We start from the raw sequence: 18318 nt of genomic DNA, 5'->3' as shown, positions 1-18318 counted from the left end.
CGAAAACTCTAAAAGAAGGTGGCACATTTTGATCATGCTCTATGTTAACCATCGGATTTTGCTACTAGTGTAAATTTTAATGTGGAGTAGTATGGTATGAAGCTGTAAAATCGCTCTAACCTACCTAATCCCTAACCCCAACCTCAGAACCAAACCATTCAAATACAGTATTGGTAGCATAATCTGATGGGTGGGATAAAATATCAGCTCAAATTAAGCCCTGCCTGTAGAACACAAAACAAGATATTCTGAAGAACGCTGGAGAAAATCAGCCTTTGACATTGATAGTAGGAACAGAAGTCAATGGATGCTTTTTTCAACATTCTTCAGTATATCTTCCTTTGTGTTCAACAGAAGCAAGAAACTCAAATGACTTAATGACGACAGCATTTTTGGGTGAACTGTCTCTTTAAGATGCCTGAGCTCGACATTTGTGATATTCCCAAGGTCGTTTTCCTGGATTTACATGCTTTTTAGTCCTGAAACAACAACCCGATAAGCTGTCAGGATTATAGGTTTGGGATTATGCTTTAGCTACATCAGTTTCCACCAATCATTCGTTTTTGATGCAGGATAGGGTTGGGATTTTATCTATTATTGCTTGATAGGATTGTTGTTTCTAGAAATGACAAAGGTTGTTGATCCACGAACATGTCCTCTGACTCAATCGCTTTGGATGGATGGATGGATGGATGGATGGATGGATGGATGGATGGATGGATGGATGGATGGATGGATGGATAGATAGATAGATAGATAGATAGATAGATAGATAGATAGATAGATAGATAGATAGATAGATAGATAGATAGATAGATAGATAGATAGATAGATAGATAGATAGATAGATAGATAGATAGATAGATAGATGGATGGATGGATGGATGGATGGATGGATGGATGCAGTAGATAGATAGATAGACAGATAGACAGAGACAGACAGATGGATAGATAGATAGATAGATAGATAGATAGATAGATAGATAGATAGATAGATAGATAGATAGATAGATAGATAGATAGATAGATAGATAGATGGATGGATGGATGGATGGATGGATGGATGGATGGATGGATGGATGGATGGATGGATGGATGGATGGATGGATGGATGGATGGATGGATGGATGGATGGATGGATGGATGGATGGAATAGATAGATAGATAGATAGATAGATAGATAGATAGATAGATAGATAGATAGATAGATAGATAGATAGATAGATAGATAGATAGATAGATAGATAGATAGATAGATAGATAGACAGATAGAAAGAGACAGACAGATGGATAGATAGATAGATAGTTAGATAGATAGATAGATAGATAGATAGATAGATAGATAGATAGATAGATAGATAGATAGATAGATAGATAGATAGATAGATAGATAGATAGATAGATAGATAGATGGATGGATGGATGGATGGATGGATGGATGGATGGATGGATGGATGGATGGATGCAGTAGATAGATAGATAGATAGATAGATAGATAGATAGATAGATAGATAGATAGATAGATAGATAGATAGATAGATAGATAGATAGATAGATAGATAGATAGATAGATAGATAGATAGATCGATGGATCGATGGATCGATACAATAGACAGATGAATGGGTGGATAGATATGTACAATAGATGGATGGATGTATGGATGGATGGATACAGTAGATAGGTAGACAGACAATCCAAAAGACAGATGATAGATAGATACACACACACATATAAATATAGACTTATATAATAATAATAATACCTTACTTAAGCTTTACATCTCTACTTTTTTATCCACAAAATTATAATAATAATATTTATTATTAATTTATTTTAGATTAATGAATAAATATTAATACAAAGAACCTGTGAAAGCTCTATTGTAATAAGATGTTAAAGTTATTCTGATTTGTCTGGTAATTCTTGCTCTGTTTCTCGTTCGCTCTCAGCAGCTGCACATTCAGTCTGATGATGATGCCGCTGGAGAGTGAGTGTGTTCATCAGTATTCTGGATGTGTGTGTTATCAGGGATGCTAAAGCCTGCGTGATCCACGGCACAGATCTGAAGGATCTCTCGCAGGACCAGATGGATGAAGTGCTGAAGAATCACACAGAGATCGTGTTCGCCAGGACGTCCCCCCAGCAGAAGCTCATCATCGTGGAGGGCTGCCAGAGACAGGTAACACTCGGCACGATTCAGCTCTTCATTAATAATCATTATGAGTTATGTTTTACACTCTCCCTGATTCTGTCTGTAGGGCGCTATCGTGGCCGTGACTGGTGATGGAGTGAATGATTCTCCCGCTCTGAAGAAAGCAGATATCGGCGTGGCCATGGGGATTTCTGGATCAGACGTCTCCAAACAGGCAGCAGACATGATCCTGCTGGATGACAACTTTGCATCCATTGTTACTGGAGTGGAGGAAGGTGAGAGAAAGAGAGAGAAAGGATTTGAGAAACAAACAAATGAGAGTGGTTCTGCTCCTATATTTTGCACTTTATTTTTAATAACTGATTCTGTACTTTATTAATTGGATGATTAGTGGATTCTACAAAGAAATTGCTAATGGCCGGTTGTTTGCTACGGTTCGATACGGTACGGGTCACCTTTATCAGGGTTGCGTTTCCACTGCCAAAAGGGTACCAATGGTCATGGTGTATGACAGAAGGTTTCAGTCGACATCATTCTCGCTCCAGGCGCACGTTATTATTATCAGCCTAAGAAGTTTGTTATTTCAAATATAGACGTGCACACAAACAATAGCAAGCTCTCCATAGAAAGTGAAACCGCTTGCGCTTTAGATGGCCTCGTAAAATAAGGCTTGTTTGTGCTCGGGTCGACCATGGCTCGTTATTATATGTATATATTATTACTGTGTAATGTCTCTGCTGTGTATTTAAAAATGGTGCTTCTTTTGTTTTCATTCTCCTGGCTCGTGCACGAGCCTAGCGACGTATCTCTGTAAACCAATAGCGTTCAGCTGTGCATCTGGCTCTGCCTTTTGGTACCCTTTTGTTGTGCTAGGTACCCTTCCGAAAGTGAAAATGTGGGACCGTACGGTTCTCTTTTTGGTACCTTTCGACAGTCGAAACGGTCATTAAAAGCATACAGAACCGAACCGTACCACTCCACAAGCGATCATTCAGAATGTAAAATAGGACAAATATGTTTGTTAAAAATTATAGCAAATCTCAATTGTTTAAAAAATTGCAGTCAACAAAAATATAAATAAATACTATAGCATTTCTAATAAATTGTACTTTACTATATTAGCATAATAAAGTTGATGTATATTATGAAAATGTATATTTAAAAACATGAAATTTTTATATTTAATAGACCAAATAATATAGACAACTGAGAATGTGTGTATGTAGTAACTAGCATAGTTTAAATTTATTTAAATGTATTAAAATTAAGCACTAAATATTAATGAAAAATAATTTTTTCTGTGTGTGTGTGTGTGTGTGTGTGTGTGCGTGTGTGTGTGTATATATATATATATATATATATATATATATATATATATATATATATATATATATATATATGTGTGTGTGTGTGTGTATGTGTATATATGTATATAGTTGAAGTCAGAATTATTAGCCCTCCTATGATTTTTCTTCTTTTTTATTTCCCTAATAATGTTCAACAGAGCAAAGACATTTTCACATTTTCACAGTATGTCTGATCATATTTTTTTCTTCTGGAGAAAGTCTGATTTGTTTTATTTTGGCTAGAATAAAAGCAGTTTTAAATTTATTATGAACCATTTTAGGGTCAAAATTGTTAGCCCCTTTAAGTTAACTTTGTTTTTTCGACTGTCTACAGAACAAACCATCATCATACAATAACTTGCCTAATTACCCTAACCTAGTTAACCTAATTAATCTAGTGAAGCCTTTAAATGTCACTTTAGGATGTATAGAAATGTCTTGAAAAATATCTAGTCAAATATTATTTACTGTCATCTTGGCAAAGATAAAATAAATCAGTTATTAGAGATGAGTTATTAAAACTATTATGTTTAGAAATGTGTAGAAAAAATCTGCTTTCCGTTAAAAGGAAATTGGGGAAAAAAATAAACAGTGGGTGGAATTTTTCAGAGGGGCTAATAATTCTGACTTTTTATTAACTATATATGGTCACCTTGGAATTATAAGGTTCTATCTGACATATTTGTCAAAATTAAGTTATTCACATATTCTTATTAAATGACAACTTATATACATTATGGCATATTTTTTATGACTTTTTATATAAAAAAAAAATTACACACACACTGTTTGTTGTGTTATTTTAAGTGTGATTTCAAGATTTAAAATATATGCGAAATATGGGAAAACATCTTTGTGAGATAAAGCAAAACATCTTAGCAAGGCAACGCAAAAAAACAAAAAACGACTTAAAACTCAACTGTTTAGTCTCCACTTACCTTACTAATCTGCAATTCCCTCTCTGACCCCTCCACTAACTACATTAATTATAAAATAAATAAATAAATAAAAATTACTACTGTTTTGCTTCTTACACTTTCTTTGCATCTTACACTTTCGTATTGCATACGAATAAGTGCCTATAGCACTTATTCATTGTTGCTCTTATAGTTGTGTAAACTGCTTCCTTGTCCTCATTTGTAAGTCGCTTTGGATAAAAGCGTCTGCTAATTGACTAAATATAAATGTAATGTAAATGCAAAAACTTAAAAATATATATATTTTCCTATCACTCAGTTTTTTTTTTCTCCCACCCAGTTTTTTCCCGACCATCACGTCCCTTCCGGGTCTTCATAAATTACAAATCTATAAAATCAACAAAATTGAATTAGACCCATTGAATAATGGAGCTACAGAATAAAACGTACAAAATTTATTGTAATGCAAGTGTGTATGGATGTTTCCCAGAACTGAGTTGCAGCTGGAAGGGCATCGGCTGTGTAAAACATTTGCTGGATAAGTTAGCGGTTCATTTCGCTGTGGCGCCTATGATGAATAAAGGGACTAAGCCTAAGAAAATGAATGAATGAATAAATGAATATTGTAAGGCTTACAAAAAGAAAAACACTGTAAACAAACGTTGTTCATATTTATACCAAACATTAAGCATAAATTAGAGATTCTCTAAAGCCAAACTGTCTCAGCTAATGTTGGAAGCACTTGTTGCCAGAACTGAAGTTTGCGCTTGTGTTTTTATTTTCTCTCCCAGGTCGCTTGATCTTTGATAACCTGAAGAAGTCCATCGCCTACACGCTGACCAGCAACATCCCTGAGATCACTCCATTCCTGTTCTTCATCCTGGTCAACATTCCTCTTCCTCTGGGCACCATCACCATCCTCTGCATTGACCTGGGCACTGACATGGTGAGACACAAACACACGTCTAATGGTTTTTGTTTACAATCATCCACTGCTATAATTAGGGATGCACAAGGTTGAAGCTAATGGGCGTCACAAGGTCACTGGTTCGAGTTCCAACTGGGCCAGTTGCCATTTCTGTGTGGAGTTTGCATGTTCTCCCCGTGTTCGTGTGGGTTTCCTCCGGGTGCTCCAGTTTTTCCCAAGGACATGCGCTATGAGTGAATTGAACTCACTAAATTGGTCGTAGTGTATGAATGTGAGAGAGTATGGGTGTTTTCCAGTACTAGGTTTATGGCTGAAAGGACATCCGCTATGTAAAAAACATATGCTAGAATAGTTGATGGTTCATTCCGCTGTGGCGACCCCAGATAAATAAAGAACTACGCTGAAGGAATGAATGAAATATACTCATGTACATGTGGACATGGCCTCAGACTGCTGTCCTGATCTTACCGATAGCACTCCTCCTGGTGGACAATAAAGTTATTGCAGATGCATAATCAACACATTAATCAGCAATTTACAACAGCATTATTATCCATTTCCAATTGTTTACATTTCAAGCCATCATCTACCGACTTACGAAGTGTTCCGATAAAATTTCCCATCCCTAGTTACAATTGCAGTGTCCCCACACTCACCTGTTTCCTCACATTAACCAATCAATGGCTGTCGTTGCAGGTCCCTGCGATCTCATTGGCTTATGAAGCAGCAGAGAGTGACATCATGAAGCGTCAGCCCCGTAACCCTCTCCGGGACAAGCTGGTGAACGAGCGTCTCATCAGCATTGCTTACGGACAGATCGGTCAGTGAGCTGATGCATTAGATACAAACACTAACACATAGCATTAACTAACGCTACTAGCATAATAAACTAATAATTAGCTGCTCATTAATAACTAGTAAGGTAAGTTGGGTTTGATAAGGGATGCAGAAAGAGATATACTTTATAACTAGATATACTTATATAGATAATATAGATATACTTTATAACTACTCATGAACAGTTAATATACTTATTGGGAATGTAATGGATCACGGTTGATTCGTACGGATCACAACCCACGGTTCGTAACACACGTGGCCCGCGGACTAATACATTTTTTTTTACTTGTAGATTAATCCTAAATTCGTAACGATCGCAGAAAGATCGCTTCCTGCATGATTCAAATCACATGTATGAAAGCATTTAGGCTTTCCTGTAAAATATAATGATGACGGAAGTAGTTGTGGTGGGTTTCTTAGTTTTTTTTTTTTTTTTAAGATTTATTTTTGGCCTTTTTGCCTTTATTATTAGATAGGACAGTATTGAGACAGGAAGCGAAGAGGGAGAGAGAGAGAGAGGGTAGGGTAATGTCGTCGAGCCGGGATTCGAACTCGCAACGTGCTATTGCATCATATGTCGTCGCGCTAACCACTAGGCTATTGCGCCGACAGGGTTTCATAGTTTATTACAGGTGTTTTCTGTCACTACTTGTTTAGCCTGCATTATTGCATTCAGTGTAAGCTGCACAATTTATCATTAAAAGTTTGGGATCTCAACACTTACACAACATGAATGATAAATGATGGGGATTTCAAGAAAGAGATTCAGTCTTGAGTCTTTTGAGTTGGTTATGAAGTTACAAACAGCCAAATAACACAGCAGCACTGGGAAACAGGTTATAGTTTAGATAAAACCACTGATGTTTATAGCAAAGATTAAAATCATCGTCATATGCATTTAATGATGCTTAAAACCAGGGCCGGAGTGGGACTCCTTTTCAGCCCTGGAGTTTCAAGCCTCAGACCGGCCCACCTCAGTTCACGACTGACTATATTGAAATAAGGTCATTTTCAATTCATTTTCTATTTAAACTATCATGTCTTTTTTGAGAAAACAGCTGCTTTAGAACTTCAAATGTTCAACAACCCTAACAGTATTTTATGTCTTAACAATAAAAATGAAAAAAAAAAACAATTACTCTGACGAGGATCAAAACCGGGTCGGTGGTGTCAAAACCTAACATGCTAACCACTCGACCACAACAGTTACATGATAATCACCCTGCAGGCTGCATGTTGATCACGAGGCTGCGAGAAAATAGCTAAAAAAGAGCAGAGCTGCGGTAAAATATTGAATAAGAAGACTGTGGTCAAGTAAATAAATGAATTAATTTAAAGTGACTACTGTAAGCCACAGATTCTGGAGCTAGGGACACCGGCCCTTGTGGCCAAAAAACGGACCGGCCCACCGTGAATTCTCCCGGTCCTCCTGATTAGCCAATCCGGGCCTGCTTAAAACTGAAAGTTGTAGGCAGCAATTACATTATTTAACTAATAGGAGGCAACCAGCCATCAGAAATATGCCACTGAATAATTCTTCAAAAAGTATCATCTAGCAATGAAACATGAAGCTTTATGAGTAATTAACTCAATCATTTATTAAAATTGAGACTAAAAATAAAAGTTGTACAAGTTATGTTAGTTTTCTACATTTAGCATTATCAGCAACGCTAACGTAGTAATAGTGAACTTTTCACAGTACTGAATATTTTACAATTTATTTTTATTCAATTGATTATTTCTTAATTTTTATATTTTAATAAAATGACAGGCTCTAAGTTCTGTTTGTTTAAACCAAAAGTGTCTCTATTACGCCCTAAGTCTAGGGGAAAACAACATGGGCATAATAAACGGAAAAAACTATTGTGTTGGGGCGGTGGATTTCCCAAACAAAAAAAAAACTTAATCCAAAAGATCCCCTTCAGTTGACAACTAAACTCGGAAACTCAGTTAAGAGTAATTTATTAGATCTATCTAGAAAAGTAGTCATTTTAAATGAGCATCTCTTCAGGTGGCCACAGGCCAAAATAACAAACAGAAGAATCTAAAAAATAAATTAACTAAATTACCTATAAATATTTAAAGAAAAATACAGGAAGCTTACCTTTCTCCCTAAACATAAACATAGTCAAAAGTAATCAAATAAATAGGCAGGCCACCCCTACAAGCTCAAACTCTCCAAAAGAAGTTGAACTTATGAACAATGGTAACAAGACTGAATGTTGGTCATCGGCCGGAGGGGTAAGGGAAATCCAGGAGCTCCACTCCTAGCAACTGTCACAGCACAAATGAGCTCCCCGAACCCTGTCAGAAGCTCCTTTTTATACAGGCCTCCCAGACCAGCAGCCAATCAGAGCATGGATCACGCCGAAATGGAAAGCTATGGGATAACAAAAAACAACAAGAAGGCAAGACACAGAAAAAGACGCATGCAATACGCAATAAAAAGTTAATAAATAAACTTTAGTCGGAACAGTCTCGCAGTACTGTTTTTGTAAAAAATGACCAAATGACATTTGTCTCCTTCCCTTTTTGGCTGATCTGAAAAATGGTTCAATCCGTGTCTATAAAAAGCATAATGTAATCCGAACCGTCAGATTTGTGATCCGTCACACCACTAATACTTATAATTGGCAGGTAATAAGTTAAACTAAAGTGTTAGCAAACAAACTGATGATGTAAAAGAAAAGCTGGTTTGTTGAGCTGAAATGAAGCCAATAAATGTGACTTTCCATTAAATATGCAGGTATGATTCAGGCGCTGGGAGGATTCTTCAGTTATTTCGTGATTCTGGCTGAGAATGGTTTTCTGCCCAGTGTGCTGGTGGGCATTCGGCTGAACTGGGACGATCGCTCCAACAATGACCTGGAGGACAGTTACGGACAGCAATGGGTAAACATTACATCACATTTCATCTTTGATAGACAAGGATATGCATTTGGCGTTGGTTTTTCAATAGCAGATCGCATTGCATTTAGTTTATATTTAAATGCATTCATTTAGCAGGTGCTTTTATTTAAAGTGACTTCGCTAACTGTGTACTGTGATATGAGCCAACAGTTTCATTTAATTTTCATTCGGCACAGGCACTAATGTTGGGTTACTTTGGAGAAAAACATTTAATTGGGATAATTTTTTATTTATTATTATTAGTATAGTAGATGTTATTAATTAATAATTAAGTAGTTTTATGTTTTTCCAGGATTTTGTGAGTTATGGAGATGTTAAAGGAAATATTGTATAAGATTTTTTTACTATAATATGAGCCAACAACATTTTCATTTAATTTTCATTTGAAACGCGCTAATGTTTGGTAACTTTGGAGAAACATTTCATTCTCTTATTTTTAATTATTATTATTATTAGTAGGAGTAGTGGTAGTAGTAGTAGTAATTATTAAATACTGAATTAGTAATTAAGTAGTTATTCGGCTTTTCCAGGATTTTGCTAGTTATTGAGATGAAAAAACACATATTGTACAATACAAGAGATAATGTTTGGTTACTTTGAAGAAACACATTTAATTGTCATTATTATTGATAATAATAATAATTATTATTATTAGTAGTAGTATTAATGTTATTATTATTATTAGTAGTAGTAGTTGTGATTATTTAATACTGAATTTGTAAATAGCTAGTTATTCAGTTTTTCCAGGATTTTGCGAGTTATTCGGATAAAAACAGAAATATTTTAGTTTTAATTTTATTTATTTTTTCTTATTTAAGATTTTTGTTTATTTTCACAACAATTGAAGCAAATCATTTCAGAAGTTTTTAGAGAACCTGTCACAAAATCATTTTAGGCCACAAATATAAAATAATGTCCCTGCAAAATCCTTTTTTTTATTATTTTTTAAATAATAATAATAATTATTATTATTATTATATAAATAATACAAATTAGGAAGTCACTGTAAAGCTAATGTACTGAAAATTGTAGTAATACAATTTATTATTATTATTATTATTATATAAATAAATAATACAAACTAGTTCATCACTGTAATGCTAATGAACTGGAAACTGTAATAATATCATTTTTTATTATCAATTATTTTTAATTACATTTTAAACACAAAATCAGTCATTTTAGACCGCATTTATAAAATATGCCTGCAAAATCCTGGAAAGACTGGTTGGTATTATTATTATTATTATATTGATAAGAAGAATTACTGTAATGCTAATAAACTGGAAACTGTAATAATATTATCTTTAAATTATACTTTATTTTTAATTACAATAATATTAAAAATGTCCCTGCAAAATCCTGGAGGAACTGGTTATTATTATTTTTATTATTATCATATTTTTTTAAATAATACAATTTTTAAAAATCGCTTTGAAGGTAACGGGATAGTAAATATAAACACATTATAAACACATAAATACAAACTAAATAATAGGCATGTTATTACGCATTTTACCGATTATAAAAAAAAATCCACATTTGGCAATTGGAGAGTGTAATTCTCTTGTGAATTTCCTCACAAATAAAACTGTAGAACAGAGCACATTTGAATATTTTACACAGTCAAAGCACAACTGCTCTTATAAATGCTTCTGCATTCGTTCAAAATGTACATTAGTTTACTAGTTTACACTGCTCAATGTGAATGTGCAGCATGTAGTAATCTACAATGTGTTTCTCTCAGACGTACGAGCAGAGGAAGATCGTGGAGTTCACCTGTCACACAGCTTTCTTCGTCAGTATTGTGGTCGTACAGTGGGCCGACGTCATCATCTGCAAGACTCGCCGCAACTCTGTGTTCCAGCAGGGCATGAAGTGAGTATCGCTCATCAAATCCCAATTAAACTAGTGCTGTCAATACATAAAAAGAATTATTCGATTATACACACATTTCGGTGAAATAAATCATGATTAATTGCAATTAACACCACCTAACATTAAAGTCTGCATGAAGTCAAAATTCACAAAGTTCATTTTGCTAGTGCACATTGTTAGTCTTAGGGGAACCTAGTTGTAAACATCTCAACTTTTCAGAATCCCGCCAGCGCACCCCAAGTCATGTGACTAGAACTAACCAATCAGCGTCATAGTTTGTATTGAATGTACACATTTCAGTAATAACAGTAGACTAATCACTTCAGACATATGCAGAGCACCCAAACACTCCAAACCACTGTAGCTGAGCTGATGATTGTTTCTGCTTGCTCTTGACAGGAATAAGATCCTGATCTTCGGGCTGTTTGAGGAGACGGCTCTAGCTGCATTCCTCTCCTACTGTCCCGGGATGGACGTGGCGCTCAGGATGTACCCTCTCAAGTGAGTGTGATGTACAAAAAGAAAATGACATCATCAAAAATGAACTGAATTAATACAAATTTTTCTTTTTTTTCTTTCTTTTCTCAGGCCCAGTTGGTGGTTCTGCGCGTTCCCTTACAGCTTCTTAATTTTTGTTTATGATGAGATCCGAAAACTTATCCTGCGCCGAAACCCAGGAGGTACAGAACCTGAATTACTCTCATACTGAGAGATAGAACTGAGTAATATTGATAGAAAAAAAAAAAAAAAAAWATATATATATATATATATATATATATATATATATATATATATATATATATATATATATATATATAGTTGAAGTCAGAATTATTAACCCCCCTGAATTATTAGCCCCTTTGTTTATTTATTTATTTTTTCTGTTTATTGGAGAGCAGATTTGTTCAACACATTTCTTAACATAATAATTTTAATAGCTCATCTCTGATAACTGATTTATTTTATCTTTGCCATGATGATAGTAAATAATATTTGATTAGATATTTTTCAAGACACTTCTATACAGCTTAAAGTGACATTTAAAGGCTTAACTAGGTTAATCAGGTTAACTAGGCAGGTTAGGGTGTTAAGGCAAGTTATTGTATAACAATGGTTTGTTTTGTAGACTATCGAAAAAATATAGCTTAAAGGGGCTAATAATTTTGACCTTAAAATGGTTTTAAAAATATTTAAAACTGATTTGTTCCTGTCAAAATAAAACAAATAAGGCTTTCTCTAGAGGAAAAAATATTATCGGACATACTTTGAAAATTTCCTTGCTCTGTTGAACATTATTTAGGAAATACTTAAAAGGGGGTTTAAAAATTCTGATTTTAACTGTATATATATATATAAATAGGCTTTTGATAAAATGTTATATATATATATATTTCAGTATTTACAGTATGACATCATTTTGACCACATTAAAATACAGGAAAACATTAACATTATTTTAAAAATTGTATAAGCAAATGAATCAATGTATCTGAGATTTGAATCAATTCTTTAAAGCTGACAATTTCAACTAATTATAGAAATCAAATTCATATCAATCATATACACTTGAAGACACAATTATTATGTTAATTATAATATAAATAAATTGTATATTATTTTTATTCTAGCCAAAATGAAAGATAACAGATTTCTAAAGAAGATAAAATATAATAGGAAACACTGTGAAAAATTTCCACATCACTTAGTAAATGTTTGAAAAATAATTACAATTTTACATGAGGGCTAATAAATTCGTCTTCAACTGTAAGGCCCTGTTCACACTAATACATTTTAGCTTTAAAACGCATAAGTTCTGCTACGATTACGCCCACACTACTCCAGAGTTTTTGAGCCCTAAAACGGAGGATTTTGAAAACACTGTAGAGGCCGTTTTCATTTTCTGTCGATTGGGGAAAACAGAGACATCTTAAAACAGAGGCTTGGCTGCCGACATTTGTGCAGACTGATTGGGGCTTTTTCTCATTATCAAGTAGGCAACACAAAGTTCAGACTTACATCCTTTCCTTGTAAGATCGGACTTCGCAAGTCAAAAACGAACTCCCTTGGATGTGAGGACACGTCGGGTAAATCTTCAAAAGTAACTGCAGTGAAGTTTTATAATGTCATTTACATCACCCTGGCTACATTCACTTAACAATAAAATGAATACAAGACTTAAAGCAATGTCTTTTTTAATTTTCATATTAAATATACTTAAATTAAAAATAAACTAATAATAGACACCAAAAATGTTAAGGCATCATGTTCATATTTAAATGACCGTCATGTTCACTCTGCAAATTTATAACAAAATAATAACTGCCTCCTTGAAACATTAGACTCGCTGTGTGGTTTGGGCTTGTTGTCAGGCGATATGCACACTATAAAGATATAGAATAGCAAAACTTTTGCTGAATATAATAATCAGTAAACTATAATGTTAATAATCAATACTAATTATAAAAGAAAAAAGTACAATATTTTTATAATACAAGAAATAAAGGCAAACAATCGGTCAGATGTTGCGAAATCAGTGTACGTGGTAATATTAATAGGTATATTAACTTATCTTTCCGCTCAGCCAAAACATGTTACCTGAGATTAAGTAGGCTAATAGATTCAAAAGACTGACTCTTAAATATAGGTCTACCACACAAGATGAATTAAACATCGCATTTAACAACTACAGAAACATGAGGTCCAGCAGCAGATTCGGGATGGACTGGCCGATGTTGGGCTGTTATCAGTCGAGCAGGTGTGCTCAGAGCTCCTACTGACTGCCTTGAGCTTAGACGCAAGAATATGTTGAAGCAGCTTTTAGCGCATGCCAGAGTGCATGTATGGTCACGTGATGTATGTTTTCAGCAGTGTAGTGTGGACAGAGAGCTTTTCCCAAACGCTAGGTGAAACGCCAGTGTGCATGTAGATCGTTTTCTTTCTAAAACGCCATTTTATAACTAAAAGGTATTGGCCTAAGTGGTGCAAACAATAATATTCAAAATGCCGCTTATATGATTATTCTGTTAATATTTAATCCCCTTACAACAATCAAATGTTAATATTTACGTTGTTTTGCTATATTGTAATGATTTCCTCTCTTTGTCTTTCTCTCTGTTTCACCTCAGGTTGGGTTGAAAAGGAGACGTACTACTGAATTGTCAAATACTTCACTCATCGATTCTCCCTCACTCTCTCTTTCTCTCTCTCTTCTCTCTTTCTTATTCACGTTCTCCCCATTCCTACCGAAAACCAATACAGAAACAACCATGTTACAAATCCACCTCCTTCCTTCCCTCCCTTTACCCAATTAAAAAATAACGCAGACCAACAACAACAGACCAACACAACAAACCTCCTGTTATTGTTTTTTTTTTTTTTTTGTACGTGTGTGTATGTGTGTGTTTTTCTCCAGCTGAATCTGCCAGAAACACATCGGTAAGGTTTACCGATACTCTCAAAACACACTGTTAGGTTGTGCGAACGCACAGCTTTTGCTAATGGATGTCACGCATCGCGCAGAGACTCCTAAACAAACACTGCCACGCCAGATTACTGTTACACATCGCTCTCCAGACACAAAATACTAATCGTATAGAGGAAACAAACAGTGTTGTATTTATTAATCATTCATAATGATGTTCTTTTATGTTCGAAGTGTGTCTGAGAGCTGCTTGATTTCGTTTTTTGCTCAGACTTGACAAAAGCACACTGCCACCCTCTCTCGCTCGCTCGCTGTTATAAATGAAGTTGCTGCCTTACATTTTTAAGTTCCGTCAGTTAGTTTAACTTAACGCTACATTAAACTGACTTAAAACAGAAAGTTGAAGTCTGCATGAACCGAAAGTTCCACGGACTTTTATTTCAGTATGATTATGTGCTTCTTACTGAAACGGAATATTGAGTAGGGGGCGGAGCTTTAGCTTTGCGCATCATTCCATTGGGCAAACTAACAATAAGAGGCGTGTGGTCAAACTGACATCATCAGAGAAGAACTGCCATTCATAACACGGAAGCAAATGCTCAGAATTCGATTGAAGATTACCAAAACAAACTTCATGTGAATTAACATAAATAGAATAATTTTTCTTCTAAATGAATAAACAATAGGAGGGGCGTGGCCAAACTGACATCATCAGAGAAGAACCGCTATTCCAAACACGGAAGCAAATGCTTAGAATTTGATTGAAGATTACTAAAAACAAACTTTCTACTTCAAAAAATGAACATACGCAGATTAATTGCTCTCTTAAAGAATAACAATGTGTGCTGGGCGAATAAACAGTCAAATTTGATTTCATGCACACTTTAAATCTTAAAAAAATCAAGTTGAAGCAAATTTAACTGATTTTATTAAGTTCAAATGAGTATTTCAAAAGTTCTGGAGACTTTTATTATTGTATGTTGATGCAGTTCTAACTGAAACTGAATATTGAGTAGGGGCGAAGCTTTCATTTTGCGCATCATTCCTTCGTACATACAAACAATGAGAGGGGCGTGGACAAACTGACATCATCAGAAAAAAAACGCCACTCCAAACACAGAAGCAAATGCTCAGAATTTGATTGAAGATTACCAAAGCAAACTTTTTATTTCAATAAATGAACATACACGGATTAAGTATTGCGATGTGTTGTGGACAAATTAACAGTAAAATTTGATTTCACTCAGACTTTAAATCTTTAAAAAATTAAGTTGGCGCATATTGAACTCATTTTATTAAGTATTTGTAACATAATGATTGCTAAAGCTGATTTGATTCAACTTAAATTTTTCAGGCAGCAACTCATTTCTTACAGAGCTCTTCCTTACTCTTTCTCCTTCTATCTTTGTCTTCTATCTCTCGCTCTCCGTCCCCTTTTATCCTGCACTTCCCTCCTCTTTCTTCTGTCCGTCCGTCTGTCCGTCCCCGTCTGTTTGTCTGTTTGTGAACGATGTGAAGACACTCCTCCTCCCTCTTCTATCCGGACCCCGTTTCCCCTGTTACAACTACAAAAAAAGAAAAAAGAAAAGAAATTACAATCTTTCTGTGTCCTAGGAAAAAGAGATTTCACTCTGATTTCATTGTTTAAATAAGTGCAGAGAAAATCAAAACATGGAGTAAAAGCAATGTACCAATACGTGAAACAAACAGCAAAAAAATTCAATAAAAAAAGAAGGATCTCTCTTTTCTCAGCTTGGCGTCACTTTGTTTTTGTGTCTGCTTACTGCTTTGAAATCTGATAAAGTGTTATATTCATTTGAAGACACTTAAACTTTCATCAGGCTGGAAAATGAACACTTTTAATAATTTTATATTAATATATATATATATATATATATATATATATATATATATATATATATATATATATATTTATGTATTCAACTGCTTGTTAACGCAAATTTCTAATCAGCCAATCACATAACAGCAACTCAAAGCATTTAGGCAAGTAAGGTGATTTAAGTGACTTTAAACATGACATGGTTGTCGGTGCCAGACGACCTGGTCTGAGTATTTCAGAAACTGCTGATCTACTGGGATTTTCACGCACAACCATCTCTAGGATTTACAGAGAATGGTCCGAAAAAGAAAAAAAATATCCAGTGAGTGGCAGTTCTGTGGGTGCAAATGCCTTGTTGATGCCAGAAGACAGAGGAGAATGGTCAGAATGGTTCCAGCTGATAGAAAGACAACAGTAACTCAAATAACCACTCACTACAACCGAGGTCTGCAGAAGAACAACTCTGAATGCACAACACGTCCAACCTTGAGGCGGATGGGCTACAGCAGCAGAAGATCACACCGGGTGCTACTCCTGTCAGCTAATAACAGGAAACTGAGGCAACAATTCACACAGGCTCACTAAAATTGGTCAATAGAAGATTGAAAAAACGTTGCCTGGTCTGATGAGTCTCGATTTCTCCTGTGACATTCAGATGGTCGGTTCAGAATTTGGCATCAACAACATGAAAGCATGGATACATCCTGCCTTGTATCAACGGTTCAGGCTGCTGGTGGTGGTGTAATGGTGTGGGGGATATTTTCTTGGCACACTTTGTGCCCATTAGTACCAATTGAGCATTGTGTCAATGCCACAGCCTACCTGAGTATTGTTGCTGACCATGTCCATCCCTTTATGACCACAGTCTACCATCTTATGATTTTTTTTTAACATGACAATGAGTTCACTGTACTTAAGTGGCCTCCACAGTCACCAGATCTCAATCCAATAGAGCACCTTCGTGATGTGGAACGTGAGATTTGCGTCATAGATGTGCAGCCGACAAATCTGCAGCAACTGTGTGATGCTAATATATCAATAAGGAGCAAAATCTGTGATGAATATTTCCAGTATCTTGTTAAATCTATGCCACAAAGGATTAAGGCAAAAGGGAGTTCAACCCGATACTAGTAAGGTGTACCTAATGAAGTGGCCGGTGAGTGTATATTATTACAGTGGAGTTGCATATCTTTCATAATGCATCCAATTGTCTTTTCAGTTCATAAATCAAATTATTTTTTACAATTTAAAAAAATGAAAACTATCAAGATTTACATAACTGTGGTCATGATATTTGTTAAAAATACCACAAATTTATATTTTTATGCAATATGCTAAGGTAAAATTATCAACAGCACGAAAATATTTATTTTGTTTCAATTTGATCCCAATTAAAAATTGAAAATTTGGCATGTTATTAACAGGCTTTGTGAACATGGGGCATGAAGTATTTTTATTCATTTTGACAATTACTATTGTTATAAAAGTTATTATATTATATTATTCTTGATGTTTTAACTATGTTTTATATTATTTTATTGGGTAAACATTTTAAACAAAAACAAATTTTTTCTGCTCAGTCGCTTTATTAATCTGAGGTCACCGCAGTGGAATGAACCACCAAATTATCCAGCATATGTTTTACACAGCGGATGCCCTTCCATCTGCAACCCATCACTGGGAAACTCCCATACACTCTCATTCACACACATACAGAGACATTTAGCTTACTCAATTCACCTGTACCACATGTATGTGGACAGTAAGTGAAAACAGAGCACCTGAGGAAACCCACGGCAACACTGGGAGAACACGCAAACTCCACACAGAAATGTCAACTGGCCCAGCCGAGGTTCAAACCAGCAACCTTTATGCCTTGATGGACAGTGCTACCTACTGCGCAATATATTGCATTTTTATAGTCCTGACGTGTTTTAACTACATTTTAGATTATTTTATAGGGTAAACATTTGACCCCAGGTTTTATTTTATTTTATTTTATTTTATTTTATTTTATTTTATTTTATTTTATTTTATTTTATTTTATTTTGATCCCAGGCATCTTCTTGACAGCCTTTCTGAATAT

The 18318-nt window shown here is 34.9% G+C and overlaps 1 protein-coding gene across 1 annotated transcript in view; it reads left to right on the top strand.

Moving 5' to 3' along the window:
* Positions 1-16110, top strand: part of atp1a3a (ATPase Na+/K+ transporting subunit alpha 3a) — a 58357-nt gene extending 42247 nt beyond the window's left edge. The window contains 9 exon segments of the mRNA NM_131684.2: positions 2030-2180; positions 2260-2428; positions 5208-5362; positions 6041-6164; positions 8931-9076; positions 10842-10972; positions 11372-11473; positions 11561-11652; positions 14097-16110. Of these exon segments, the coding sequence (NP_571759.2) occupies positions 2030-2180; positions 2260-2428; positions 5208-5362; positions 6041-6164; positions 8931-9076; positions 10842-10972; positions 11372-11473; positions 11561-11652; positions 14097-14125 (1099 nt within the window). The 3' untranslated portion in view covers positions 14126-16110.
* The last annotated feature ends 2208 nt before the right edge of the window (positions 16111-18318 follow it).

The sequence above is a fragment of the Danio rerio genome, chromosome 19 (genome assembly GCF_049306965.1).
Source record: "Danio rerio strain Tuebingen ecotype United States chromosome 19, GRCz12tu, whole genome shotgun sequence".
In the NCBI taxonomy this organism is placed as follows: domain Eukaryota; kingdom Metazoa; phylum Chordata; class Actinopteri; order Cypriniformes; family Danionidae; genus Danio; species Danio rerio.
Note: the sequence above shows the minus strand (reverse complement) of the source record. Positions and strands in the feature narration are given on the sequence as shown.